Source organism: Serinus canaria, chromosome Z (genome assembly GCF_022539315.1).
Source record: "Serinus canaria isolate serCan28SL12 chromosome Z, serCan2020, whole genome shotgun sequence".
NCBI classification, from domain to species: domain Eukaryota; kingdom Metazoa; phylum Chordata; class Aves; order Passeriformes; family Fringillidae; genus Serinus; species Serinus canaria.
This window is the reverse complement of record NC_066343.1, coordinates 3,229,312-3,249,459: the sequence shown is the minus strand read 5'-3', so window position 1 is coordinate 3,249,459 and position 20,148 is coordinate 3,229,312. Positions and strand designations below refer to the sequence as shown.

General features: G+C 38.0%; 1 protein-coding gene across 1 annotated transcript in view; it reads left to right on the top strand.

The window, feature by feature from the left end:
• Positions 1 to 20,148, top strand: part of MCTP1 (multiple C2 and transmembrane domain containing 1) — a 212,139-nt gene that overhangs the window by 144,883 nt on the left and 47,108 nt on the right. The window contains 1 exon segment of the mRNA XM_050987037.1: positions 14,392 to 14,511. Within this exon segment, the coding sequence (XP_050842994.1) occupies positions 14,392 to 14,511 (120 nt within the window).

Below are 20,148 nucleotides of genomic sequence, written 5' to 3'. Positions count from 1 at the left end.
CTCTCCATGAGTTGCAGCCCCTGAGGGTGGTCAGTGTTGCAGCAGCTGGGAAATTTCATCCAGTGTCCCGGCAATGTTGATTTTGTTGTAAATGATCAAATCGGCAGCCAAATTTATTAAACTATTTTATAAATTTATTAGATTGACAACCAAATAGAATATTATAAAATCACTACAGCCAAGACAACGTCAACCCCGGACTTTGACACTAGGTGAACCTGGGTCAAACTGAGTAGTGTCAGCGTCTCCCCAGAGTTTCACACCAACTGCTCCAGGTATCCAGCTTATATACAGTTTATTCTGCCTAGAGCAGAAATGGCCTAAGATTTCTGTAAGTCCCTACATATGTATAACGGGAACTATACAGATTCAGACCAGTACAAAAGTCAGTCCATAGGTTTGGATGGCTGTCTGAGCTCCTTGAAATGGTCTTCTTTTCAGTTGTAGCCAGGACGTTGCCAGGTCCTCCATGTAATCTCTTCCAGGTGTCCTTCTGTGAATGTTCTGGACATTCTTGGGAAATGGCTGATGATTGCCTGGGAAGGACTCATTCATTCGTTAATAGTCATGATTTTATCTGGGTGAGTCCGGGAAATCTTTGAATAGAAAGAAAGCCCAGCTTCTGGCCATGGGGGGTCAGAGGCATGGTTGGATCTTTATAATTTTTATACAGTTACAAAGCATGAATTATCTCTATCATATACTACAATTTGTTTTGGACAAAAAAATAGTATCTTGGTTGTTGCTGTTTTTCTTTTTAATAAGCTTTTTTTTTTTTTACTTAGACCTTCCCACATTCATTTTTCCTTATTGATGAAAGGGGAGTGGTTAAAACTAAAGGGAAGATAACTCACTTTTGAGTAATTCTTTTGTATAACTGTATTAAAATAAGGCAAGCTGGCAGCCTGTGGCTTGGGCAAGTGCACACTTCAGTGGGTTAAGAACTAGCTGGGAGGCTGGGCCCAGAGCATGGGGGTGAATGGTGCTGCAGTTGGTGGTCAGTCACTACTGGGAATCCCCAAGGCTCAGTAGTGGGTGCAGTCCTGCTCAATGTCTTTCTTGCTGGTGTGGATGAGGGGATTGAGTGTGTACCCTCAGTAAGTTTGCAGACAGCACTAAGCTGGGCAGGAGTGTTGATCTGCTGGAGCACGGCAGCCTCTGCAGAGTGATCTGGACAGGCTGGGTCAAGGGGCTGAGGCCGGTGCTGTGAGGTTCAGTAAGCCACTGCTGGTTCCTGCACTTGGATCACACCAACCCCATGCAGTGCCACAGGCTGGGGGAAGAGTGGCTGGAGGGTGGCCCAGGAGGAAAGGACCTGGGGATGCTGATTGGCAGCTGGCTGCACATGAGCCAGAGTGTGCCCAGGTGGCCAAGAAGGCCAATGGCATCCTGGTGTTTATCCTAAATAGTGTGGCCAGCAGGACCAGGGCAGGGATTGTCCCCCTGTGCAGTGGTGATTCCCCAGCTCAAGTCCTGTGTTCAGTTCTGGGCCCTCCACTTCAAGAAGGACTTGGAGGTGTGGGAATCTATGACCAAGAAGGGCAAGAGAGCTGGTGAAGGGTAGAGAGTAGGGCCATATGAGGGGTAGCTGAGGGAGCTGGGGTTGTTTAGCCTGGAGAAAAGGAGGCTCGGGGAGACCTTGTCACTCTCTACAACTGCCTGAAAGGAGGGTGTAGTGGGATGGGTTTGGTCTCTTCTCGCAGTCAGTGACAGGATGAGAGCAAATGGCCTCAAGCTGTGTCAGGGAAGTTCAGTTGAACTTTAGGAAGAATTTCTTTTCTGAAAGGATGGTCAGGCACTGGAACAGGCAGCCTAGTGAAAGGATGGAGTCACCATCCCTGGATGTATTCAAAAAAGGCTGGACCTGGCAGTGCTATGGTTTAGCTGATACAGTGGTTTTGGTCAAAGGCTAGACTGTTATCTTTGAGGGAATAAGGGAAGGATGTCCATCAGACCTGATCAGAGGTCTGGTGGGAGGGAGCAGAGGGGTAAAGGAGTCTATACCTGCTGGAATACACTTGTCTAGAGAACAGGTAGCTGAATTCCTGAGTCTTGCAAAAAGCTTTCTTGAGCATCAGCAAAACATTTATCCCCCTCTCCAGATGCTGTTGTGAAGACATTGGCCAAGCAGTGCCATTTTGAGAGAGTTGCCTCGAGTGGTAGACATGAGCTTCAGCTCTGAAGAGTCCAGGTCTGCTCACAAATCATCAGTCTGCTTCAGTGTGACAGGTCAGTTCCACAGGACTTTACAGATTTATTAAAAACCCAGGTGAAGTTACCCCTGCCTTCCTCTCCTTGGTGTCACCCAAAGCTCAGGTGGAAGAGAGATACTGGGGAGTTGGGAAGGGAGTGACATTGAAAAGATAGTCTGCTGAAACCTTAAGTCTGCTCTATCTTTAATAAAATGTACAAGGTTAGTAATTATGCTGTACATACCTCATCCACTGAGATTATGAGAATCATAAGATCAAGCCTCCATCTTGAATTTTAAACATAATTTTTTTATTTGGGTGTGCTTGAAAAACAACAGTGAGTAGCAAGGTTTTTCACATGTCCATAAATCAGTGTTAGTGATTCAGGGTTTGAGCAATAAACTGTACTCCTTTGCCCTACGGACAGTTTCTTGTTGCGTTTCATAGACTTTTTATGACTAATGAATGCATTAAATCTTGTATACAATTGAAAAAAATCTCTTTTAAGTTGTAGACAACTTAATAATGAGACCTCTAATAGAATAGACTATTCTCTAATAGAATATTTGACTGTTTTGGTTTGATTGAAATATCTTGAGTCTTGAACAGAGTGTTAAAGTAAAGAAGCCATATGCGTATAATTCCAAGTCTTGGGCCCTGCTCATTTAAATTTATGAAATACCTGTTTCTAGAGTTTGGTCCTTTAAAAGGGAACTGTCTGCTTCCTGCCATACATAGCAAGTTTAAACACATATACAAAATTTGCACTTTTTTAAACACTGATCGTGATCTCATTGCTATGTTATTTTATACTATACCCCACCCCCCCCAAAAAAACCCCAACCCAAAACAAAAAAACAAAAACAAACAAACAAAAAAACCAAACCCAAATCAAAAACAAACAAAACCAAACAAAGTTGAGAATGTATCACTGGCTATTAATGATGATACACTATTCTGTAGGTAGCAGTAAAATACTCTGCATTTCCCTATTCACATTTTAAGGATGTGCATGGAAGTAAGCATCTATAAAATATACTGCTCTTCTTCCCTGGTTAGTAAATGTTATTGATGATGGTCCTGGCTCAAAAAATGCTTTTTAGAGCTGTGGAACATTTCTATGTTAAAGTATGGCTAAATATGTTGGAGAAGCAATCAGCTAAATAAATGAAATGTAATTCTGCTGAAACAAAAAACTACTGAAAGGTGAGGTAGATTCTATGAAAAATCACATATTTGGAATCTACAACACTACTTCCTCCAAATATGGAGAGAGGAATATAGCTTGGGTTTTAGCATTTGGGGACTAGAAAGATAAACTATACAAACAATAGGATAGTTGCCAGATCTCTGTGCTAAATATGATTTAATGTAGTTTGTAAAAACACAGATATAATTAAATTTATTACAGAGAAAAAACTGGTGTTTTCAATAGCATGAAAATATACTTCTCCCTGCAGAAATATCATTCAATGAAAGCAGCAGAAGACAGTTTCTAGGGTCATAAGAAAGAAAAGATTTTTTGTTGTTGAATTTATTTGTTTTGAAAAATTACATTGCATGTTATGAAAAAATTTTATTTCTCAATATATCTTACAAGAGAGAAACTTAAAATCCGATTTAAAAATACAAAAAAAAAATGTTTGCAGCCTGTTTGATTAGATGGTATAGTATTTCTGTGTTTTGGATAGGTGATGCCCTAGCCAACTTACTGCTGCCCACAGAACTTGCTGATGCTTAAAAGTATTTGATTCAAAAATGTGAACTTCTGAATATTGTTCACCTTTACTTCTCTTTCAGCCTTCTCCTCTCTTGTGTTTTTCCAGCACCTTATATGAATGGTTACTTAACTTTAACCAAAATGTAAGGGGGCTTTCTGTAGTTTTTTGTAAGAATTCACAGAATAATTCAGTTTTGTTTGGTAAGTCTACTTCTGATATTCCTTTTATTTTCTTTTCCCATGAAGAACCTCTGGTTTTTCCAAGATGTCAGTTTTGTACTTGCCCTTGTTAAACAGGTCAGTTATGTACATATTGAGAGAAGCTTTTTAGGCAACTGGAAGTGCATCAGACATTGTAAGGTGTGAAAAGTGTATTTGTTAACCAGGTATCTGACTCCATTTCTTGTACAACTCCCAGCAGTTCAGGACGTTGCTCTTGCAGGAAAGGCTGCATGAGTCTGATGTGATTTCTCAAATGCACCCGAGTGGAGCTCTGCAGAATAGAGAAGTTTAGCAAAGGCACAAAGAAGTAAACTCAACCCAAGATTGAGTGGTGATATGCTAGTAAATATACTAGTTATGTTATAAATTACATTTGTTTAATAATTCATAACTGATTCTACCAACTTGTGAAGTGACTGGTAACAGACATCCTCCCACTTCTTTGTGCTGTGTTTTACAATAAAAAGATACAAAAATGTACAGGATGTACATATTCATGAACTGCATTCTAACTTCTGCCTTCTCTTTATCTTATTGAAATATTTGGAGTTTGCACTGTTTATGCTGATAGCAGAAGTACTTGTGTTCTTTATAGTGCGATTTGTTAACTTTTACACAGAAGTATGTGAATATACTTTAGCTTTCTTGGGACCTGCTCTAGTCTATTGTAAAAAATTGCCAGCTAGAAATGACCTTGGAGAGTTTTGGTTTGCATTTTGTTAAAAGAAAGCGTTGCAGAATATAATTGCAGCTATCCTACTAGAGAACAAAAAATACTTGCTTGTCTCAGTGACATCAGCCTGGGGACAGACTTATAAGCACAGGATTCAGGTTGTTCAAACACCTGGAGCTGCTTCACTCTGTGATCTAAACTGTTATTTTCTGCTAAGTTCTCATTTCTACAACCTATAATTGTACTCTGCACAGGGAAATTTAAAGACTTGGTAAATACTGAAGAAAAAACCACATAGCCTACATTCTAACAGAGATATCTCTGGCATCAAAGTTATTTCAAATAAATCATTGAGGGTGGAAAGCTACAGGATGTTCACAGGGAAAGAGTAAAAGACTGTAAATAGACTAGAAGGAGTTGGTAACGTCAGCCCTGGATTAAAATTAGAGTTGTGAATAGGAGCAGGCACGCATAGCTACAGATGACAGAGCACACACATACATCTGTAAACATGTGTACATGTATACATGATGGTATAGCAGACACATACATCTGCAAACTCTGAGAACTGAGGTTTTGGAGGCAAAATCTTGAGATCAATGAAGGAGAATTTTTTTTTAAAGTACAATATAGACTGGGAGATCAAGATACAATGAATGGCAAGCTAGCTGAAATCAATTACTGAAATTAATTTCTTAATTAAGATTTATTTACAAATAAGTACATTAAAAGGTAGAAAAACATTTTCCTACACTGTGTGAACAAATTGCAGGTTGTGTACTTTAAAGCTGGTCAGTGATAAAGAAACAAATCCTATGGTTTTTATTTATTTGCTGTTATACAGTTACACTCAACTGATACTCCAGACATCACAAAACAACATGATGAAGCAGATCATAAATCATGAGTATGAAAATCAGCCTGGTGAACTCACTGAAGCTGACTGATGGTCTTGAAAAGTTGAAATAATTTAATAATTAGACCTACTTGGACAGAGTTTCTTCAATATAAAAAGGACATTACAGTTCCAGTCTGTGAAATGAGACTTCAGCTAATGGAAGTGTCTCTCCATAGGGAAGGCAGGCATACTGGTAGTTACCAAACCAAAACCCAGTATTTCTGCATTTTATTGCTGGGAATCACAGTCTTCTTTAACACCTTTAGATGCATGGTTTTAGTCTTCATTCATACAGTTTAAATTTTATTGCTGTTTCTTTCACTCTGACAGTTGGTAAAGTGTCAGTTTTTCTACAACCAAAGGACTTATCTTTATTGAAAGTTGTGCTTCCTAATATCCTTTGGTCCTAATGGTCATTTTATTTTGGTGGTGGTTATTTATGAATGAATAGTGAGGAGGGCTTATTTAGGTTTTCTGACATACCAATGAATATGGGCACAATTTAAGTATTTGTGAAGTTTATGTCATTCATATTCACAATTTTTAGAGTGAGTGACTTACTTTTCATTTAAAAATGTATTTTCTATTTTGCTTTGGAAAAAGTAAGTCTGAAAGTTTTGTATTTTCCAGTATTTGGGTAATGGTGACGATTTCTACCCTATTATATGTTTTACAGTGTTTTCTTAAAATGTTAAATGATCTTCCTTCATCTGCAAAAGAATATAAATGAGGCAGCAGCTTAAGAAAAAGTTAATTTGATGCAGTATGTGATGTACAGAAAACAGTATTTCTAACAACTTCCGTGCAGGTGTTTGGGGAGTATGTATGTTGTCTGAACTCTGGTAGATGTACAATGAAGTTTAATTAAGCTGAAGAAGGTACCAAATATTTTTTCTCTATACCCAGTTTAATAACTTTTGATGGACAATTTAATTTTACAATCTTCAGGCTTTTGGGAGAACAGGAGGCAGTTTCAAAGCCCATCAGCTTCTCATCAGGCAGTAAGAAAGGAAGGGGGCAGTGATAACAATTTGTTCCTGGATTGTCTGAAGAAATTACATTTTTCAAATTGAATTGCAGGATGTAGATGACAGAAAATTGATGCCCAGGTAAAGTGATAAAATGCCTACATAATGAAGGAAGATCAATGTGAATATGTAGATCCCTGGTTGGATGTGATCTTTTTCAGCACAACACAATTTAAAACTGTACAGAGCTCTTAAGATCATCAATCTATCGTGCATAAATAGCTGTAGTTGTCTAGCATGATCCATGTTGTGATTTTACACTTGTCACAAAGTCAACACCTTACATTTTTTGTCTGAAGTGGTTCTCCCTCTCACTGGAGATATTCAGGATCTGTTTGGACACAGTTCTGTGCTACATGCTCTGGGATGACCCTACATGACTAGGGAGGTTGGACCAGATGACCTTGTGTGGTCCCTTCCAGACTTAACCATTCTGTGATTCTCTGAAAATCAATCTGGGGACATCAAAAGCACTTTTTTACTTGGAACATAATATGTAGATCAGTTTTTCGGTAATGTCACTTAGACAAAACGTGGCCCATTCAATGAACAGCTGGGTATTGTTCAGAAAATGTGGTATTAAGATGGGATGGAGGTTCAGTGACCCTAATAGCCTCATTCTTAGATGTGCTTTTGATCAAATGTGCCCTAGTTGGTCATTGATGCCAGGTGTCAGTGCTCATAGGAATGTCTCATAGTTTGTCAGCATTTTAGCAGTCTGACAGAAAAAAATCCATCTTGAAATGGCCTGTGAACAGCAGGAGGCTGTATGTATGGGAATTTCTTTAGTGAACTATATTTTGCCCTTTAATTTTATCCTGGATACTAACTACCCAGATGTAATAATGCAGCTCAGAAACTCTTAAATGGAGGGGAAAAAATTACACAAGAGATTCCACATTTTAAAATCCATATTTTAAAAATATTTTTGCGTAGTATCATTTTTATTGCCTACCTAACTTTTGTTAGTAGATACAATAGCAACTGGTTACAAATTTTATATCTGTAATCCATGTGCTGTTTAAAGTGGCACATTATGCTCTGAGTTCATGCTCTGAGTTTTGCAGTCTTGAAGTTGTTGATATTCTCAAAGTAAAGGTTGTGGTACTTCTGGAAAATGATTTTGAAACATCTGTTAGAAGTTGTAAGGAAAATAATTATTTGTAAGAAAATAATTAAATAAAATTTTCAGGATTTTAAATAAAACATTTTTTTGGTGCTAACAATCTTGTAAAGATGCAACATAAATTATGGTGGGATTGGATAGCAGTATCAGCACAAAGCAAAGGTTGTTCTGGCTGTAAATGTGTTTCACAAACAAACTGGGTGTTTTGATGCAGATCAAGTGAGTCACGTCTAGTTGTCAGAATTGTTGGTTTAGTAACGAGTGGGTACACTGCACATAGATAAAAGAGAGAGATTAAATAGAGCCTTGGGTTTGTTGTACAGATTACCAGCATGGAAAACCTGTGAGGAAAAATGTCCTACCTTATAAGTCCTTATGTTGCTTTTTTTAAATTTCACATATTGAAGCTAAAGATTTAAATTATTCCAGTTTGTTAACAGTTTCAGAATTAATCACATTTTAATGTCTTTCACAATTCATCATTAATATTCATGGAGCTTAACATTAGCCTTTTCTTATTTTCTTCTCCTCATCTGATGCCATCATTTAATGAAATTTTCTTTTGGTATGTTCTTCTAGATACAGGACCCAAGTGCTCTAGCAAGTGCTAATATATAGCTTTCAATACATCAAAATACATCAAAAGCCCCATTTGGACTGGCATTAATTAATACTTCATCTGTTCTGTTAAGTTCTTGTTTTATTTGTCATGAATTTATCTCTTTTTTCTATTTCTTCATGAAACAAATAGAAAGAATGCTAATAAAAATCTAAATTGAACTCAGTGAACTAAATCTGAAGTGAAGTCAGTACTTCTAATTCCAGCAAAGAGAGAGAAAATTCAAACAAATCCATGTTAGTTTCTGAGATAAAGAAAAAGATCTTAGAGAATAAAAAAATACTAATTATTATACATTTCTCAGACTTCCAAGACCTCAGGCATTTAAAAAAGCGAACCAACACTAACCCAAGGTTGAACTGAAAATTTGCCAAAATAAAGCAAGTGGAATTTTATTGGGTTTTTTTCTGTATTTTTTAAAATGTTGCATGTTTTTATTATTTTCAAGTTAATTTTTTATGTGTACAGAAAAACGGAGTAACAGATGATGTCTTAAGACTCCAGTCTTTCATACTGCACCTCCTCCTAGCACTCAAGTAATTGGAACTAAAATTGCAAGACTGATAAGAAAAACTGCTGGAGTATGCTTTAGAGTAGGTTTGAAAGGCATATTTCTTCCAGACTTCTCTGAATGAAGGCACTGCATTTGGAGTGGATTCCTATAAGTGTTTACATTATTGGTAGTGTATTTAAGACCTGTTGCAGCTAAAAGAGATGCTTCCTTTCTAATTTTTTTATAAGAGTATTGTACAAGATCAGAGGAATTGTGATTGCTAGAACTGACTGCTTTATAATGGAAGAAGCTAGTATCTCTCCAAAGTATAATACAAAGTAGTTGCCAGTGTTTCATAGTATAAAATACCATGCAGGAACCTTTAAACCTGCAGTCCTTGGTACGCAGTCTGTATCAAGCAGATATATGGGTTCTGTCTCATCCTTTCTAGTCCTGTGAGAATATATCAAGGGACAAAGCCTCGAGTAATAAAATTGTCATTTTAAGCTTAAATGGTAAATGGAAGATCCTGTGATTGGAGTGCAGTATTTGGAGCTGTAGACAATGTCGGTTTGTGATTGTGCCAAAATGTGCAGCCAACTTCTGTGTTTCCAGGGTAATCAAGAGATTGGTTATAAATATAAGGCAAGGATATAGATAATATGTAAATAAGGCTATAAAGATGTTCTGTGAAAACTATCAGGGAAAGCCACAATTTGAGAAGGAGAATGCAGCATGAGTGTTGTACCCTGTGTGAAACAACGGTAGCGGGGATGTCTGTTTTGCTTTGCTCTCAACACATCACAGCTCATGGCTCTGGGTGCTACCAGCCAATATCTGGTCCACTGAACTCAGGCATTTCTGTGGAATTAACATTTTCTAGTTTTGTCATAAAGCTTTCAAACAGCAGCTCTTGCAGTCCTCCTTCAAAATGTCCTCTGGTCTCTTCTCTACCTGAGGATGAGGTCAGTGTCCCCTGTGGAGATGCCTTTTTTTTACATGCTCTTCCCTGCTAGCAGTCAAAACAGAAGCAAAAGGAAAAAAGGAGAAGAGTTGAGAAAAATGGGAGTTAATGCCGTGAATTGGGTGCAAACAGGATTTTGTTAAAAATGAAAAGAGGTTGGGTGGAGGTAGATAAAAAGAGATCTGAAATAATTGTTCTGTAGAATAAGGCCTTTCCACATAGGCAGAAATCTTACTCTTCACTTCTGTCAGAAGATAGTCAAATAGGGAATCTCGTCTCTTAATTAGAAAGAAAAATACTCATCAAACACATCTCATCACTGGAAAGCTAATGATCCACAGCTGCTAGTCTGAAAGGGCAGGCTTTTTTTCTGAACAGTAGGAAGTGTTAATAATTTTGGATAAGATTTCTTTTTAAAATATACTGTAGTTTGCAAAAGAATAGGATATTCAATATCCTAACTTAAATTAATTTTTGAAGTGTTGTACACTAGGGATAGTGTCATGTGTCTCTCTGAATGATGATTTAATGCATGTCTCTCACTATGAGTATAAACTGAAAATGACCAGTTCATTCCTGTGACACTGAAAACTTTGATCTCATGGGAGAGATGAAAAAAGCCCTTATGTTCTTCTGTATAGGAAATAGCAGTTGCATTAAACTGTAACTTTTGAGACTCACACTCATCTCTTAAAATAGTTAGTTTGTTTCAGTAATGATGAGCATCCTTTCTTTACACACATAGCCATTATTTTCTTGGAAGGTATCATGTCAGATACAGTCCACTAGATGCTTTCAAGACTTGGGCAACTCTCAGAAGTGTTCTTTTATACTTATGTGTTAGCTTTTCTGGTTTGGTTTGGGTTTGGGACTTTCTGGTCTATACTTGCTTAATGGAATGTTGGTTTACTTCTTGACCTTTCATGAAGGTTTGTACATATCACTTCCTTCTTCTCTTTCACCTCCACTATCAGGCCTTTCGTCCGTAAGAACTGCATCCTGGAGTTTTCTTGCTGTTCTGCACCAGATTTTGGATTTGCTCCTGTTGACTTAAAAGTTTTGTCTGATACTGGAAATCTGCTTGTTTTCTCTCATACACATTTCATGAGTGCATTTCTTGTCTGGGAAGAATAATGAGGCCATTTAGGTCAGAGGGCCATAACTGTGCTGGTCTCATACAGCACACATTTTATTGTGTTTGTGCTTGGCTGAGACAGTTGCCTGAAAGGAGGAAGTGGTTAAAATTCAGCCAGACTAGATGGAAATTAAGGTGGCAGGTCTGCAAAATCATCTTCAGGAGATGACAGGTGTAATATCCACATTTTGAATGGCATGTCTGTACAATTTGTAAAAAAGGTAATGTCTTAATATGTTTTGATGGCTGTACTGTAAGGAATTAATGCCCTTGAAGGTCATTTGGCCTTTAGAAACTTCAAGTGAGAAGTGTTTGAATTCATCAATATTCTGGAGTACAGAGTACATGATGACCATGTTCCTCAGACTCAGGTCCATGTCTTCAGAGACTGTATGTAGATTGTTGGTTTTTTTCCTCTGGGGCCAGGGAGTGTTTAAATAGTACTTCATTTCTTAACCACTTTTTGACCAAAGTTCAGCTGATAAAGACTACATGTTGCCTTTTCTCAACAGGTAATCTCTAATATTTACTTTTCTGATACTTCATGCTTTTTTCTGGCTTCCAGAGCACCCTTCAGTGTGTATCCATTGACTCAGGATATTTCTGGGCTTAAAGCATGCAAGGATATTTTGCTTTGCTTTTGAAACACAAAATTTGTTGGAAGTGGGTTACATCTAATTTGCCACTCTCTTATAGACAGCAAGGTCACAGAGCAGTTCTTGAATGAGATGAGATATTGCTTGCTTCTGTTGTGGTTTTAAGCCTAGCTGGAGATGAAACACCACACAGCCACTTGCTCAAACCTCTCCTCTCTTCCCCCACATCTTGGTGGGGGAATTGAATTTAAGGAGGAGAATTGAGGAGGAGAATTGAAGTTTCTACGTTGAGATAAGAACAGTTTAATAATTGAAAGTAAAGTGAAATGCCATAATAAAAGAAAATAAAAATGGTAATAAAATGGTAATTAAAAAAATTACCCAAAGAATGTAATGCAGTTTCTCACCACCTATTAACCCTTGCTAGACCTCTCTTCCTGAAACCACATCACCCACCCTTCTGGGTAAGTCCCCCTGGTTTATATCCTAAGCACAATGCTCTGTGGTGTGGAAATACCTCTTTGGTCTGTTCCAGTCATCTGTGCCAGCTGTGCTCCCTTCCAGTTTGTTTTGAATACCTTCCACTGGCAGAGCATGAGGCAATTTCAACAAAGGCCCTTGACTTTGGATAAACACAACTTAGCAAAAAACCTAAAGCATCAGTGTGTTATCAGCATCATTATGAATCTGAAACAGCTACTAGGCAGAAATTAACTCTACCACAGCTGAAACCAGCACAGCTTCTTATGCATTACCATGTCTAACAGATTTCCTTTTAAACTAAACAACCTTAAGAAAATCATTTTTCTTTCAAATTAAAAACTTCTGGAAATGCCAGTATCCTTGTTTGTATCACAAACACTGTTTTTCAGTTCTTTTAGTAATTATCATGTTTTTCTTGCAGTTTCATAGGCTTGCATATACATAGTAAAGAGGGGTAGAAAGTATGGGGGTGAGGTAAGTTACCTGATGTTGAGAAAAATTACCTAAGATGTAGACCTATTTTTTTTCTTTCTACATGGGTGCTTGTGTTTGATAAGAGCATTTTGTTCTAACTCCAAACAAAAATCTAGCAGAAGACTATTAAAATCTGCATTTTATTCTTACTGATCTTTATATACATCTTGATGGCTTATTTGGAAAAATGAGCTCTGTTGTGGTTTACGTAGGTATTGGCTTTGCTTTTGGTTTGCGAGTTCTGTAGCACAACACCATTCAATCCTTTTAGAAGGTATTAAAAGTAATAATATGCAAAAGCTTTTACTATTTGGATGAAAAGGCTGTCAAGATTTCTGGATTTTTATCCAGCTGTAGTACGTAGTACGATTTGTTTTCACTTTTTTTGTTGCTGTTGTTTCATTGTTTTGTTGTTTGTTGAAGAAAACAAACCCCAGTTGTGGCTACAGCTGGCTTAAATAAAAAGGGGGTTCATTGATAGGGAAAATTGGAGGTAAAATGGTTTTAGTTTGGCTCTTAGTCCTATTTTTTTAGTTCTTTCATGTAAATCATTAAACTACATTGATTTTGTAGTAGCATTGGTAGGGAACAATGTCTAAACAGTGGTGTATGGAGCTGGCAGTGGGATAGGTTTCTCCAGTGGTGGGATGACCAAGTTGATCCCATGCTGAAGACCAGCCCCAGTTATTTAGGCACACATCTCTAGGAGATGTAACCTAACCAGGCTTCTAGCAGCCCATGGTCACAGAGCACTTTTGAGGTGTTTTGAGCTAACACTGCAATAAATCAAAGTTTTCAAAGTGGTGGACTTAGGTGGCTTTCCAGCATTCTTTTTAAACCCATTTTTGATGAATCTATGGTCAGTTCTGTTTTACTAGACTTTCATTAAAATAATCATATGATTTTAGCTTTTACTGTGGTTTCTTGCTAGTTTTCCATGCAAAAGACTTCGGATTACTACTTCTGCTTGTTTGTATGACATTACTACAAAATTACCATGTTCTTTTTTTTCTAAATAGCAGATTAGTCTTTAATCAACTCTTGTGCCATGTTTACACTGCTACAGGGTTGTTTCAAAACTATAACCAGATTCAATAACATGTTGAGGTCTTCTTTAAATTTATCACATCCCTGTGACCTACAAGAAAAATGGAGAGAGACTTTTTGCAAGGGTATGTAGTGATACAACAAGGAGTAATGGCTTTAGACTGAAAGAGGAGAGGTTTAAATTAGATATTAGGAAGAAATTCCTTATTGTTGAGGATGGTGGCACTGGAACAGGTTACCCAGAGAAGTTGTGAATGCCCCATCTCTGAAAGTGTTCAAGGCTAGTTGGATGAGGCTCTGAGCAGTCTGGTCTAGTGAACGATGTCCCTGCTTGTGTTGAGGGGGTTGGATCTAGGTGGCCTTTAAGGTCCCTTCCAACCCAGGCCTTTTTATGATTCATGGAAGCAACTAACCTTTCTTAAAATGCAATGTTATTTTTATGCTCTTTTGCATTATTCACAAAAGCATTATTTTTTGAGAGAAAAATTAATATTCTTCTTGATGATAGTACATCAATTTTTCTTTTCCAAGAATTAAGGTAGGAAGGATTGGGAAGGGTAGTAGTTGCATTGGGGAGGTAAGTTTGAGTCAGCAAAGTGGCTGAACAACATTCCACTGTGAGAGGTGAGTTTCTTTAGAATTGTTTCAATTTATTGGTCTTAACTCTGCATAAGAGTTTAATAATGATTTCAATCACTTTTTTTCCTGCTCTGTCTTCTAGCTTTTTCTTTTTGTGGTCTGGAACTTTGAACTCTACATGATACCACTGGCTTTGTTGCTGCTGCTGGTATGGAACTACTTCTTGATCGTATCAGGAAAAGATAACAGGCAACATGATACAGTAAGTCTTCTCTACTTCAAGGGCATACATGTTCTTTTTTTTTTTAACTAGGTAAAATTTTTAAACTGGGTTTAAATATTTTATCTTTTTCAAAATGTCTCACTTCACCATGTTCGATGGGCAATTTTCCCACCTGCAATTTAATTCTATTCTGGCTGTCCAATAAGTGAGTCTGATTTTGTTGAAATGTCATGTAAAAATACAATAGAACATGCACTATCTAAAGAATCTGTTTTGTGTGAGAGCAGAGAGGCTTATTGCTGAGGAAAAGGCAAATTCTTTGAAATGATTTTATATGGCTAAGTCCTTATGTTGCATTTTTCATTAACATGTTGAATTTAAAGATTAAATTTATTCCAGTTTGTTAACAGTTTCAGAATGTATCACATTTTACTGTATTTCACAATTCTTCATTAATATTCATTGAGCTTAATATTAGCCTTTTCTTATTTTCTTCTCCTCATTTAATGCCATCATTTGATTAACATGTAGTTGGGATATAATGTAGCAAACATTTACTAATAATTGACATTTATTAATAATATTAAAATGATTTAGATTTTTTCAGAAGTACTTATCCAAAGTTGAAGTTGTATTCTATGCTGTATAAATTTCCTAGCATCCAGGCAGTTAAAGGATTTTGCATGCCATACTGCTGAGCCTTATGAATTCGATATTTGTACTAGTTTTTGTATCCCAAAAGCAGCATGTTGTCTACTACTTTATGATCTGAGTGGATAACTGAATGGGCAGGAGAAAAATGTGAAACAGATTAGATAATTGGTCTCTGAGGATGGTGGTTTATGGACATCAGTAACAAGTGTACTACCACAGTACAAGGTCCTGTTTACCATCTCTTCCAGCGATGTACAGGAGATGATAGTGCACCCCCATCAAGTTTTTGGTTTACATCAGGGGTGTGGAACCGTTTGACACTCTGGATCTGTCACTCAAAGGGATCTAAGTGGGTTGGATAAATGAACTGATAGGAGCCCCATGAAATTCAGAAGAATCCTGCTCTTGGGGAGAAATAATTTGTTGCAGTGATACAGAGTGGAAATTGGTTGTCTGAAAGCAGCTGTCTGAACTGGGCCTAGGGGTCTTAGAAAGCAGCAAGGTGATGAGAAACACAGGCAGTGGATTGAGGGAAGTGGTTATCTCCACTCCTCAGCACTTGCCAGAAGAGTGTCCAGTTTGGGGCATGCCAGTTCAGGAAAGTCATTGATTGACTTCAGCAAGTTCAGTGAAGGGCTACCAACATGATCAGGGACTTAAGCCCTCATCAACCAGCCCTTGAAGAGAAGCTGAGGGAAGTGGACTTGAAAGATTTAAGAGGTGAATAAAAGGCTTTTAGTGACTGGAACACCCTATAAGGAGGTTAGCAAGAAGATGGAGCTAGACTGCACAGTGGTCTGTGGTGGAAGTTGCAACAAGCTTCATTTGAAACAAAGGAGGTTCAGACTACAAAACATTTTCTGCCAGGAGAATTATTTAGCAGTAGAAGAGGTTGATTAGGAAACTGCAGTTACTATAGGAAGTTTCCAGGATCTGACTGAGTAAAACTCTGAGGAAACTGATCTGACTTCATGGCTGACCCCACTTTGAGCAGGAGTTTGGAAATCCCTTACAGCCTGAATGATCCCCCAAATGTATTGCAACTGCAGGTATTAGAACCCATACAGCCCTGATCCCAACGCTGTTGTTACCTGTCTACATCACTAAGACTGTTATGCTTCCAAGGATCATCTAAAAATAAGGATGGGAATGATAAAGGTATTCCCTAATCCCAAATGTAATTACATTTATGGAAAAAGCCTAAGATCAAGGTTTAAAAGATGCAATACTTAAAACACAGCCCACTGTCTCCTGATGGCTGAAATGCTTAAAGCTTCTCTGCCTGGAGATTTTATGAGTACCTGAAATCCATGGTGAAAGGAGGAATTTTATTTGTGAGCATACAAATACGTTTAATTTCTCCCTCAAATAACCACCTGCCTGGGAAGATTATCTGATCATGTAACTTTTCTAACAAACTAATGAAGCTAGTGATGGACTCTCAGTTAAGAATACCAAATTCTGCTTCTAAAACTTTCCTCTTACTGAGAGTGCTTCATACCAAGACAGCCTGTATCAAGCAACCATGTTGATTCCAAACATTTGGTATCCATTTAATGGTGCCATTAAAGGTCTTGTTTTTATAATGATTTAAGTTTGGTTATCATCATGTTAAGCATCTGCCTTGAGTGAAGTAATTTGCAGATTTTGTTAGCCTTCCTAATTAACTCATGAGTCTTCAGTATCATTAGAATAGGAGTAATTTATATACCTGTGTTTTCCTATGCAGAGTGTATGTTTTATCTAAATTAATGAAGCAGTGTTTCCTAGTGGCTAGAGAATGTTTCAGCATTCACGTGATCTGGCTTCTCTCTACAAGTCTTCAGAGATTCCTTGTGTGTCTCTGTGAAATTATTGACTATTTATCTAAGATACATCATCTAACTTTAGAAGTTACTTTGAAATCCTAAGGCTAATGATAAGACACAAAGATACACATATTTCTTACCTGATTAACATTAGACAACCATAGTTAAAAATTGTATATGGTCTATACTTGTTCAATGTCTATGGAACATACTTCAGTTTGGGACCATGCAAAGCAACTCAGAAGAGTTGATTTCCATTGTAATATCTCTTTGAGAAATCAATTGTCAATTGTCTCATCAGTCCAGGTGCTGGGGACCACACTTCTGCTGGTCAATGGTTAGTGATCACTGAGTTTCTGTCTGGATATGGCAGACAGACCAGCCTTAACTCATCTTTGTTTGATCATCTCTCTAGATAAGATACCATTTGCTTTTTCCTTTGGAGCATCAGGTTTTTTTAAAAGTAGTTTGAAACTTATTTTCTCATGGAGAAATACACCTGCCAAGAAAGGATCTGGGTACTTCTATTATAACATGAACCTGGGCTTCTTGTTTGAATGCAAGTATGGTAATTTTGCCATTTACTACAACTCCTAACAAGTTATAAATTCAAGTCCTTTCTTGAATTCAAGGTACAATATGGCTGGGGCAAGGGGGAGGCCCAAGTGTATTTCTTAATAGGAGATAAGTCAATTAAGTCACCAAGAGAGGTGAAGCAGCATACTATATCTCCATGGATTCAGTTGGACTCCTTGTATGATTGATTATCATTGTGGTTTTAATCTAACACTGATGCAAATTTCCAAAAGAAGCATTGGATTCCCTATCTTTTGTACATTTTGATCAAGATTAGTTATATTTCTGAAAGATATGCTCTCATGAAATAGGAAGTCTTGCATTAAACATTGGTGTAAGTGACTGTAGATAGATGTAGACTTCATGGATAGTTCTGAACTGAACTAAAACAAATGAATTTCTGTCATTGAGTCATGTGGCAGGTGTAAAAATGTGCCAGTATTAAGTGAGAAAAAAATGACTAAGATGGCATTCTTAATGCCTTCTTCTGAATTTTGCAGTAACATTTTCACTTGAAGTACATCCTGCTGCTTTCTCCAAAGATACTTACACTTCCTTGTAATTGTACTCCTGAGTATCTGACCTCAAAAATAATTTATTTTTAGCACAGCTGTTGTCATTAAACCATGATCACCTAAACACACAAGACGAGAACTGAGTGAATCTTACTAGGCTGAGATTTTTTTTCTTCTCCTACTTTTCTTCCATCATCTTTTTCACATCCTCTGTGGGGTAGGTATCAAGTGCTGTGTTTCTGTCACCACCCCCTGCTGCTCCTTGTCACCTGTGCTGGATTTGTGTGGTGAGGAGAGGTGCTGCCCCTACACATAATAGAGCATGGCGTGGTGACAGACTGCAAACTAACAGAATGTATGGTGGGTTTAAAAGCTTATTTTCAGTATTTTTAAGAAGCTGTTTAATATTTTGATGATTTCAAATACACCAAAAACAAAGCCCCTCACCTTTGCAACCTGGAGAAAACAGCAGTGCTTCTGTCTGGCGTCTGGGATCTTCTATTTCTAAGCAAAAGTCACAGTCATTTATAGCTGCATGGAGTTAATGGGGGAAAAATTTTGTTGATTTTGGTTTTGGTCTTCTACTTCAGGCTGTGTTCTGTGTGTTCTGACTGCCTGCTGGAGCTGCATAACTTAAGGAATGGTCAGATAATCTCTCAAAGTGATTTAAAATGTTTCCACTATCCAGCTTCTCTTGTCCCTTTCCCTGGGATGAAACAGTTGATTGTATGGTTGGAGTGTGTCATATGGAGGTTAAACATAGTTTGCATAGCTATGAATCATAATTTTTACCATGTGTACATAAGCCTGGGTACCACAATTAGGACAAACTGTGACAGTCTCTCAGCTGTTGATCTATAATGCTTAACTGCTCTAACAGGCACATTGGATCTCCTCTGGTGACACTGTAAGTTCTTGTTCTGCCATGACCAAACAGGTTACAGACAGGGAGTGCAGGTAATTTTCTCTTCCATCCTGCCTGTGGAGGACTGTATACATCTGGAAGGACAACAAACAATTGCACAGCTCTTATTGACAGCAGGGATTTTTACAACTGGGGGATACTTTTTGAGGATTGAGAACTACTAGGAAGAGATTCACTTTACCACATGGGGCAAAATCTTCTTTCCCAGAAGCTGTCTACCCTAATGAGGAAAGCATTGAACTAAAAATAAATGGTGGAGGGAGGTGATGGTGACCCATAAAAGTGATTCCTCAAGTGAGGAATCATAGAATAGTTTGATTTAGAATAACACCTTCCACCAGACCAGGTTTCTCAAAGCCCTGTCCAACCTGGCCTTGGAACTCTGCCAGGGATGGGGCACCCATAGCTTCTCTAGGCAACCTGTTCCAGTTCCTCCCTACCCTCACAATGAAGAATTTCTTCCCAATATCTAATCTAAACCTGCCTTCTGTCAGTTTGAAGTACTGCCCCTTGTCCTGTTGTGAAATTGGTGGTCTGAGTTGGCAAGAAAAGGATGCAGGGTGAATGTCCAAGGAAGACCTCAAAACCGATCCAACAAGACAGATGTGCCTCCCAGGCCAGGAAAAGGCACACAATTAAGGAAATGGCTCTGGAAAAGTCTCTCACACCCTTTCTGAGAACCCAGCATGTCAGAGGGAAGTATATTAGTGTACACATTAGGTACAAAAGTGTGCACAATATAGGAACCAGCAGGAGTTCAGAGGTCCACATGCAGCTACATTCATTCACAATCACAGAGATGTGGTGAAATTGCTGCCACGTCCATCATGCAGTGTATGTATTCTGGCTTTTTAGTCAGCACAGGCTGGGAAGGTGAGGAGTGGGAGTTACTTTTCATTCCAGCAAAGGGAAAATGATGAGGGGATCAAAGCATCTGGCATATAAGGAGAAGATGAGCAAGCTGGTACTGTTCTGCATGGAGGAAGGTTCTTGATGATGAGTATAAATGGCTGAAGGGAGTGGGAGAGACACACAGCCTCTTCTCAGTGGTGCTCCATCACTGGACAGTATCAATGGCCACAAACCAAAATACATGAAAATTCATCTAACCACAAGAAAGCACTTTCATTGGGACTGTGGTGACAACCAGGGCCAGATTGCCATGACAGGTTGTGAAGTGTTCATCTGTGAAGATATT